Below are 11,252 nucleotides of genomic sequence, written 5' to 3' on the forward strand. Positions count from 1 at the left end.
TAATGACGTATTAAGTGTTTATAGTCAAGTTTATACAGTTAAAAGCATATATAATCATGAAACACCTGGTTTCAAGCAAGTGTACCTCAAACTTTTAACTGGTACTGTATATATAATACATGCGCCTCTACACAGTTATCCCCAATAGTGACGGTTTACAAGCACTAAGGGGGAATTCACACTTAGCCGATATTCCGTTTCCCGGTACGGTTTGTTCGAGTTCGGAATGTTTGCCCTTAAGTGTGAAAGCTCCAAACGATTAAAACGAACCGTCCCGAGACCACATGAAGGTCAGTGGTCTCAGTACGGTTGCATCCATTCTGGAGATAGTTTACTTATTTTTGCTTCAGTGTGAAAGAAAAATGGTCCAGGCTTTGACTGGGCCACTCAAGGACATTAACCTTTTTGGTTTTTAAGCCACTCCGTGGGGCTTTGGCTGTATGTTTGGGGTCATTGTCCTGCTGGAAGATGAATCTTCTAAGACCCAGCTCTCTTGCAGACTTCAGCAGGTTTTCCTCCAGGATTTCTCTGCTGCATCCATTTTTCAGAAAAGCATCCTCACAGCACAATGCTGCCACCACCATGCTTCACGGTAGGGATGGTGCTCGCAGGATGATGTGCGGCGTTAGGTTTGCGTCAAACAGAGCGCTTAGCATTGAGGCCAAAAGGCTATTTTGCTCTCATCAGACCATAGAATCTTCTTCCACTTGGTCTCAGTGTCTCCCATATGCCTTCTGGCAAACTCTAGCCAAGATCTGACATGGGTTTCTATTTTTCAACAATGGCTTTCTTTTTGCCACTCTCCCATAAAAGGCCAGTTTTTGAAGCACCCGGGCTATTGTTGCCATAAGCAGTGTCTCCCACCTCAGCCATGGAAGACTGTAACTCCTTTAGAGTTGCCATAGGCCTCTTGGTGGCCTCCCTGACAGTGCCCTTCTCTCCCGGATACTCAGTTTTTGAGGACGGCCTGTTCTAGACAGTTTCACAGTTGTGCCATATTCTCTCCATTTCTTAATTGACTTTACTGTGCTCCGGGGGATAGTCAATGCCTTGGAAATGTTCTTATATCCTACCCCCGATTGGTGCTTTTGAAGAACCTTATTCAAGATTTGCTTTAAATGTTCCTTCATCTTCATGATGTAGTTTTTGTTAGGAAATGTACTAACCAACTGTGGGACCTCCCAGAGACAGGGGTATTTAACCTGAAATCAAGTGAAACACCTTAACTGCACACAGGTGGACTCCATTCAACTAATTATGTGACTTGTAAAGACAATTGGTTGCACCAGAGCTTATTTAGGTGTGTCATAGCAAAGGGGGGTGAATACTTATGCAATCAATTATTTTCTGTTTTATATCTGTAATTAATTTAGAACAGTTTGTAGATTTTATTTTTCACTTTGACGTCATGGACTGATGTTGATCAGTGGCAAAAACTCCTATTAAATCCATTCTGATTCCATGTTGTAACAATAAAAGTCCAAGGGGGGTGAACACTTTTGAAAGCCACTGTAACAATCATAATACATTTCAGGTGGCAGGGCATAAAATAAGCACCCGCTAACCTGCCAATTGCAGGTAAATTCCGTCTGTGGCGGGTACGTCTTGCAATCTTACTAGCCACACCAGTAGTGTGGTAGTAGCAGGTAGTGGCCACTGCTTTAAATTTTTTTTTCCCCCTATGGAAATTGTGTCCCGTTGTTAATCGAACATTCAAAACTAAGCGCGAAATATTTTATGCACCGATGCTTCTCTAAGCCACTGATGCACCACCGCTAATTGCATCAGGGCCAACGTCATTGGAGCGGCACACCGGTGTAGCCTCTGGGGAAAAATAAATCTCACGGCAAAACAGAAGCACACTACAAAATTACTACTAGACAAAATATTAAAAGTGTGGAGACATTTCGCAGGGGTTAGTAAGCCTGCTTAAAAGAGGAAACAGGTAGATGAGGAGGAGCAGAAAACAGAGGGGTGAAAAAAGAAAAGTGCCCAAAAATAATAAATGGAAAGTGGATGACATCAGCAGGCAAAGTCAGAATTGGCTCATTTTAGACAGCGCAGATCAAACCATGTTCTGCTCAGAATGCCGATTATATACCATAGAGAAAAATCGAAAAAATAATTTTGTAAATCGGGACAAACAAATTTAAACTAGAGAAAAAGACCATGAAGTGTCAAGGTGCCACCAACACAGCATGGGGATCTTTACAGCAAAGGCAGTCCCCTCCTCAGAATCTACAGCAGTGAGAGCTTTAACGTCACTGAAAGCCACCAACGTTGAAAAATTAAAAATAAAGTTCAAGAATGTATGTGCCATCTGAAAGCAGAGAGACCTTGCTCAGACTTTATCTGGATGTGCGACTAAGTAGGCATTTGAATTTTAGAACTGAAAAAAAAACTCATACCTTTAGCTTGCAGCTGCTGCATTATTATCCGATTAATGTTTTGATTTGTTGTTAATTATTCTCATGCGTACACGGTCGCACAGTTGAGTAAGAAGGGAGGAGTTTGAGCGAGAGAGACAGAGAGAGATTGAGATCCAGAAAGACAGTAATTATACATACTTCTGTTTTGTTTGCTGCCTTTTCTTTTATATTTGTATTTTAAATATGCGCCGTAGCTCTTAAACAAATTTCTTTGCCTGTGTGTCTGTCTTCCAGGTCTGTCAGCAGGGGTTGACGTCATCGCTACACATTATCCAAAGCGGTGCGTTCAGTCTGTAATGAGACATTTCACTAACACCCATCTAAGATTGACTGGTGGTAGCGAATGTGAGCATGAACAGCCGAGTGCGAGCCTGTCCCTCTCTCCCCTTTTCTCTCTTGCTTTCTGTCTGTGTGCTGCTGGACTTTCAGGACCCCGCTAGTCCGATTAGCGTGCAGACACAAAGCGAGTGCCTCCGCTACAATACTACTAATTATTATTATTACTTCCATTAAATATAACCCATTATATATATATATATATATATATATATATATATATATATATATATATATATATATATATATATATATATATAAATTACACACACACAGTATATATAAACACACACAACTGGTAGAAATGCAAGTTGAAATTGTGAATATGGGCGACTGTAAAAAAGCTTATTTTAAATTACTATTAATTAATAGTAATTACTTTGATTTCTATAGATTAGATGAACAGAAAGGGCTAAAATATAGGGAACACCTATAGGAATGCCATGTATGCACGAACCTTTATGCACTACATTACGGAGGTAGAGAGGAGGCAGCTGCAGGAAAAGATGGAGTAATTTAATATGGATTTCTTGTTTTATATTTTAGATTCAATCACCAGATTGCTGAAGATGTCCGGGGTGTGCAGAAGAGCAAAGCTCAAAGGATTTACAGCACTGCTACAGCAAGTGGTGTTGTGAAATTCACCTGTTTCCAGCACGATGCTCTAACTCACCTGAGCAATTTGTCTCAGACACTGCAAAAGACAACAATTACCGTGGCAGAGGTTCACAGTGCACTGTCATCCACCCAGGCCATGATTCAAAAATACAAATCCAGGCCTGGCCCCATGTTGAAAGTTGCCATGGCCAGCACTTGGTTTGAGGGTATCAGTTTGTCAAACTGTGACACCGAAACTTGTTAGACGGGCTAACAAGCAGCATGGATAACCGCTTCAAGAATGTAGGCCAGGGTTCGACATTAACCATGGCCCGGTAGTTATGAAGCACCACAGGCCCAACTGGACCGGTTAAATTTAACTAGTATACTATATATAGTGCATATGCCTTCCGCTTCATGAATCAAGGAAAATGGGCCAGCGTGTCAAAAAGCTGAAAATTAACTTACAAACCATTTTTTAAAAACATAACAAACTAATCCTATTATGACATTACTATCATTATGACAGAGAAAAAAAAGTAACATTTAGCCTTGTTTGGCGTCAGTTTCCCAGACTTGCAGATAAAACAGCAGCTTTATTTATTGTAAATGCAACATTTCGTTTACATCATATCCAGTTTCACAGTAAGATGTCCCGATGGATACCCAGATACGCGGTCCAATTGTCTAACTTATTTGGGATTTGATGTGTTCGGGTAAAAAATGCCATTCAGAATCTTTAGACTCACTGGTATCACTCAGCAAGATTGGCACCGACTTGGGAGAGGCTACACAAGCAACAACGCTCTATATAGGATTGCTATTATTTTGTATTATGAATATTGTTTTAATAGGGTTTATAATTAGGATTAGGGGTGGGAATTTCGAAAAGTTTCCTATTTGAATACACAGGGTGCAACCTTCTCGTGTATTCGATTACCCGAACTCTGGTCCCTTAGTACGCTACCAAGAGTAAAAGTCAAATGTATGTGCACAAACAGACAGCATAACAGTGTAAGCCAGTAAAGTTTAGCCGGGTTCATAAAGTGTTCAAACAATGTCCAAGATGAGATTTCTTCCCTCTGTACCCCATTTCCTTAGGGACACGTTTTTTCTTTTGTTTACCGAATTAAAATACACAGAACTCCATGAGCAGCAACAGCACAGCGTGTATCACTTCCAATTAAAGCAATAGTAGCATAATATTGTGCAAACCAAATAAGTTTTGCTGTACTGTATTCAGAATAAAACACCTATCATATAGCAACCTAAATATTCTACATCTGTTTAATTCTAACAAGTAATATTTATAAAATAATCTTACTGTAAATATTGTAACCCAGCCAAAACAGAATACACATTCCAACATTACAATAGTTTAACATTAATTATAACTAGCCATCAAGTACTGGCATCAGATGAATCTAAGTCAAGTTACTTTGTTTATTCAAACCTGTAAATAATTCAAAACAAGGATGCATGGTTGTACTTTTAATGGTCAGTGCAAATGCTGCCGTTACTCCATCCATTCACAGAAAGTCAACAGTAGATGTTTTACATTGAACAGCAGTCCAGAGTTACAAAAAAACTCCTTTCCCACTCCAAGTATCTTATCTTTTCTTATAGTTACTGAGTTGTTGTGCTTAACATTTAGTGTGTCTTTACATTCATCTTAACATTAAAATTACCTTTCTAATTTCAATGTTACCCAAGTTTGGATTACCGTACTTCTTACAGCACTTGCTATATACATGTTTAATGGCTGAAGTAACATATTGAAAGGCTTTGTTTAGCCACTTTCTTTTGAGACGTGGGTCATGCTTTGGTTAGCATACACAGTTAGAAACATACTGAAAATAAAAATCATCATAAAATATAAATATATTGGGCCAGATAAAATTGCTTCCGGGCCATTAAAAACACTAGCTCGGTGGCCCGAGGGGCCAGTAGTTAAAAATCTAAACTTAGTGCCCTGTAGGCACTGGAGTCTTGTGCCACAAAAGTGGTAGACTTCAGAACTGGGCCAAATCCAGCAAGCATTGCAGATTTTGGTGATTCAGAGATTGAAAGCCTTGTGGAGCACTTCAGGCCAATATTGACCTCCTCTGGGGTCAATGTAGATGAGATCTCTGATCAATAGACTGTTTTAAAGTCCAGGATCTACCAGCAAGCAACAGTCACACCAGGGGGTCTGGAGAAGCTTTCCTGGCCTGAGGTGCACTGGATGCACAGGGATCAGTGCTCCTCCCTGCTGGACCTGGTGGATCTCATCTGTGCCTGCCAGCTTCCACAGCTGAACGCAAACAAGGCTTCAACATAATGAAGCGAGTGAAAAGTGATTGGCGGTCGAATCTGAAGTGTGATACTCTCAGACTTGCTCATGGTTCAACTTGTAGCTCCACAGACAAAAGAGTTTGACCCAAACCCAGCAATTGCGCTGTGGCATATTGCTAGCCTTAGGTGCAGACCAGAATTCATGGATGGCAGAAAGTGTACTAATGAAATCAACATGGAAACACAAGATGGACAAGAGAAGATTATCTGCCTTGGAGATGAGTCTGAAGAGGAGATTGCATGATTTAATGTAGCAAATGGCAATGTTACAGTTTAGGGGGCCATTAGATATTAGTCCTACAGTGGAAACATGGTGTATTTTATTTTATTATGAAAAATATTGTTTCTACTTTTAATATTTATTTTGTTAGTTTTTAGTTATTATACTTCTTCTGAATGACCTAGTCAGACTAAAATGTAAATATCATTATCTAATTAAAACTTCAAAGCTACAAAATGACAAAAATAATTAACACAGCCCTGTACATGGTGTACCAGAAGACATTTATTTTTTTCCTGAATTATACTTGCTGAAGTTGTTGGTGCACCCAATAGTTTGTCCTTTTTGATTTTGTGAACAGTAACATTTTACAAGTTCACAAAACTTATTTGCACAGATAACAGACATTGTTCTAATAAATGTTGCTTTTTTTAAACCATTTTTTGTTCCATTATTGAATATATCAAAACACACCACAACGCATGTAAAGGTGTTTTCAGTAAATGGTCAAAAATTATTTTGGCTAGTAAAAAGTCTCAGTGGCTGGTGAATTTTTCCAACCACTAGCCAAAATGGCTGGTTCACCAAAAAGTTAATTTTAGGCCCCGAGGCAGTCATTCACTCACACATGTTAAAAATCCACACTATCCACGCAATCAATTAACACCAAACATTTTACAACTATCATAGAATTTGATTTTTACAATTAGAGTACAAGGGCATCAAATTGCATTCCTCATTTGGCTCTGACTGGTTTGGTGGAGCCCAAGCCTTAGAAATGGCTTTGTAACACTTTCCAGTCTGGGAGGCATCAAAAACTTTTTTCCCCACAATCAAATTTCTTTTGATTGTGGCATGATGTGCCTCTAGAACCTGTGTGCTGACAACTTCACTTTGATGGTAAGGGACAAAGTTTGTCAGATTTATATTGGGCAGTGCGGGGCCCCTGATTGTTAACCAAAGTATTCAAACAGCTGACCCTAATTATCCCTTTAATTGGGTTGAGTTAACTAGGGGGGAAATAACTTTCACACATGAAGAATGCATGTTTGAATACCCTGCACACCAAACAAATGAAAGCACCACCAAACTTTGGTGTCATTTCTCTCAGACTCCCTCTGTATACTACTACAACCCACAAAAAGATCTGACCAAACTCAATGTGAAAAAACTCAGAAAATCAGGACAGGGGGGGAAATACTTTTTCACTGCACTGTAGATGTCCAGTGTGTCTTTCAAAAGAAAGCAATCAATGAATCTATGACTGCAATCAAGTTATTCATTTAACAAATTTACAACTATTAGAATATATACATTGTCACACCTTTAGATACATTTAATTACATTTAATTATTCAGATATTTAACAATTCAGAAACATAAAAACAGTTTAGCATTAATCATAATAGTTCTAATTACACATTCGAATGACTAATACGCGTTTAAGGATTCTTAATAACAAGTTCTTAATAACATTATAGGAAAGCCGTACATGGATCTTCTCCACAATCACTAAGATTTATGGGTGTGGAGAGGGGCACTTTCCCTACTCGGGGTGGCAATCTAGTTGACCTCCTTCTGCAACGAGAGGCATATTGGATACTTACAAGCGCTAGACCCATTTTGACTTGGAGCTGGATTTGTGTCTCCTAACTTGAATCGCAATGACTTATTTTGTTATGTGATATCCGATGGAGCATACTAACAATGATACTGGAAAGGAACAATTCTACTGTTTATCATCTGGGTAAGGTGCTAAATGATTGGTGTTGCTTATTAAGAAATGCGTATTAGACATTCGAATGTATAATAGTAGAACTATTACGATCAGTGTTCAATTGGTTTTTATATTTGAGCCTGAATTGTTAAATGTATCAAAAGGTATGACAATGTATAGATTCTAATAATCATTGTACATTTGTTAAATGAATAACTTGATTGCAGTCAGACTCATTGATTGCTTTCTTTTGAAAGACACACTGGACAACTATATTCCAAATGTTACTCATTTTTGGATAAAATGAGTAATGCAATTTGATGCACTTGTACTCCAATTGTAAAAATAATCAAATTCTACGATAGTTGTAAAATGTTTGGAGTGAATTGACTGCTATCCCCCACAAATAGTAGTGTTAATTTTTAACATGTGTGATGAATGACCACCTGAAATGTATTATGATTGTTATTCATGCTATTTAGAGGGAGGTGGCTCCTTCCTTGTTCAGAATCTCTATTGTGCTCTGAGGAAGACCTACGGGTCGAAACATGTAAGCCACTGTTGTGGTTTTTAATATGCTTAAATAAAGACTATTGCTTTTATTGTGAATTCCTCTGCACTGTGAACTTAATTGTAACAGCAGCTGCTGTCTTCATTTCTCCTTCGATGGGATTTTTTCCCTGGGAAGAGACACACACATCTTAATTTTTCACCAGCTCCTTTCATTAAATTATTTTCACCATCTTTCTGCAATGTTAACTGCAGAACTGCACCAACTGTTTAATTCAAAGTACTTGTTTGTGGACCAATGAAATAGCAACTTGCCAACACAGCTGTCTGCAAGCACCAATGGAGTACGTAATGTAAAAACAAACGTTAAACTGTGCCTTAGTTTCAAGGTCTTTTTTGTTTATGTAAAAATAAAAATACTAAACCTCACCAACTGTCACAACTGTGTTAATAGCTTAAATTAAAAGATAAAAAACAAATATGGGAACACCAACACCCCCTCCCATGCACTATACACTTGCTACATACATGTTTAATGGCTGAAGTAACATATATTGAAAGGCTTCATTTAGCCACTTTCTGGGTGCTTTCTGGTTAGCAAACACAGTTAGAAACATACTGAAAATAAAATAGCACCAGGGGACTGAATAAAAGCGGAAAAACAATCAGCGGAGATTTTTCATCACTGCTTTAATAAGCATCCCAGATTTAAGGTAAACAGATATTGATATTGTCTCAAAGTTAAATTTCACTCAGGAAATGACTGGAACAAAGCCATTAACAGGACATAAGCACAGGCCACAGTAATGTTATCTGCCTAGCACTCATCAGTTAGTTACAGTACATGTATTCAAAATATTTAGAAAGAACTAGATTACAAGATTGAATCCCACTCCTAAATAAAACATAAGACTTGTTTTTTTAAAGAAAATAAAGCAGTTCGTCTTTTTTTCTTAAATGCCTGTTCAACCAATCCGAAAATAACTAATGAAAATAAAGCAACTATGGCCAACATTTTTCAAGATATAGCTAAAATAATTGTGAAATTAAGTTAGAAGGCCTCCAAAGGGCACCAAGTATTTGTATGGTGGTACTCCACGCGCAAAAGTCCTGTAATATGAGATGCAATTACACTACAGTAGTCTGTAAAACATTAGTAAAGCACTACCAAATTCATTGTTAACTATTTAAAAGTTTACAATACAGTAGTTAAAGAAACAAAACCTGTTTTATAACACTGTCAATGTCCCTTACCTTTCAGGCTGACGAGCGCTTTTGCAGAAGTGCCTGAAATCAAACAAACAAAAAAAGTGTTTTATGCGTCTTTGCAATTGGTACTAAATTAGTACACAGCTGTGGACGATCCTGACATAATACCGTATAGCTAGTCCGCAACTTACTACGTACCTCCGTACTAAATCTACAAGTTGGCTGCAATTGACCCGGGGTGTCCAAAGTCGGCCCTTCCAGTCTTTGTTCCTACCCAGTTCTAAATTGTTTACTTGAACCAACTAAACCTTCCCAGACCCTGAATGTATTTACCTATTAAACCCTAGTGGAATGGCCCTCTGGAACCTTAGTCTAGACATTAAAAATAGATAACTTCGAGACAATATCTTAAATAATAATACAAAATAAATCCTAACATTTTACTGAACCCCAAATTCCAGATATACTCTTAATAAAAATACAGGCTAATTATCTTCAGGACAAGCACTCGGGACTAACTTCCGTGAAGTCATGGATTAATTAATCACACAAAATGTACGGCAATTAACAATCTTACACCGACAGAGTCAGCTAGAGGTAGGTAAACAGTATCCAAACCGATGTTTTGTTTTTGTTTTTTAAGTGGTTTAGGTAAACATTTCCAGTCAAATGACTGACAGTACAATTTTGGGTTATTTAGCAAACAAAGGTTTGTATTAACCGGCATATTAATTGTGCACTTAAAATATGTTAATATGCGCATCCGTTTTCACGATTACCCGGAGGTAATGAATTACGAGCCGTCTGGATAAGATTTAACTGTCATCTGTGATAGCATTGTTATTTTTTTTAATTCTGTGCCCATATTTCTTTATAATAACATATTTACATTTTGTATATTACAATATCTTACTGCATTTTTTATACTAACAACTAAACAACACACATTCCATTAAAAAAAAAATACTGTTCTCGTGAATATTTAATTTCAAGGGCGGCTTTAAGAAACACGATAATTTCGTCGTCTCCTATTTATGACTTAAAACGTTATCTACTATTTCTTATATTTAAAATCCTGTGTTTTGTTCACTTACTCTCATCCAGCAGCTGCTCCAGCTCCGCCATCTTGAATGAGCCGCGCCGCTTTTTCAAAGGCTGTTGGTCGCAATGAATTGTGGGACAAAGACTGCAGAAGAGGGCTGTTCGAATGGTGACGGAGAATGTTGTTGTTATTATTTTTACCCGAATTTTGTATTTGTTTTCGAGACACCTATTAATTGTATTACGTTTTTCTGTGTGGTAGAATCATATTCTCTACAGTAACTAGAAATCACAAGGATCGCAGAAGAAAAGTAAACATTTCAGTCCAAGTTTAATAGTAAAAGTAGTAGCTGAATACCAGAACTAGAATGAGAACGATAGCTTTTTTAAATAGTTTGATAAGCAGGTTTGCAGAAAAACTAAACACCTGCAATATTAATCACGTACCTTTAAATGTGTTAAATCTTAGACATTGCAGACTCTTCACTCTGAATAAGTGCTTCAACCACTAAAGCCAGATGTGTATGAGCCAAAAGTTTGGTGGTGATTCTGAAAATTAGCACATGGGGGCACTAAGAGTGGCACAATATAATTCCACATATAATAACCATGTAGATTAAAAAAATAACAAACCTACAATGGCATTACCTGAAGCAAAATTCTAAGTGAAAAAAAACCCACAATGATGTAACTTCCTGCATTTTAGGAAATTCTGAGGTGCCTTAAACTGCCCTACTTTAGTATATACCTGGACACATGTATTTATTTTAAATGAATAACAATAAATACAAGGTTTTATATATATATATATATATATATATATATATATATATATATATATATATATATATATATATATA

General features: G+C 37.4%; 1 protein-coding gene across 2 annotated transcripts in view; it reads right to left on the bottom strand.

Moving 5' to 3' along the window:
• Window positions 1-10,886, bottom strand: part of lin9 (lin-9 DREAM MuvB core complex component) — an 81,460-nt gene extending 70,574 nt beyond the window's left edge. Inside the window, exons 1-2 of one of the 2 annotated variants that reach the window (XM_041252764.1) lie at window positions 10,840-10,886; window positions 9,397-9,429 (exon numbers count right to left, since the gene is read on the bottom strand). Coding sequence is in view for 1 of the 2 variants with exons in the window: in XM_041252763.1 (XP_041108697.1) it covers window positions 9,397-9,429; window positions 10,446-10,476 (64 nt within the window). In the remaining variant the exon portion in view is untranslated. Of the gene's footprint in view, window positions 1-9,396; window positions 9,430-10,445; window positions 10,533-10,839 lie in introns of those variants that run through there. The other variant, XM_041252763.1, reaches the window with a different exon arrangement.
• Window positions 10,887-11,252: the final 366 nt, after the last annotated feature.

Source organism: Polyodon spathula, chromosome 6 (assembly GCF_017654505.1).
Source record: "Polyodon spathula isolate WHYD16114869_AA chromosome 6, ASM1765450v1, whole genome shotgun sequence".
NCBI classification, from domain to species: domain Eukaryota; kingdom Metazoa; phylum Chordata; class Actinopteri; order Acipenseriformes; family Polyodontidae; genus Polyodon; species Polyodon spathula.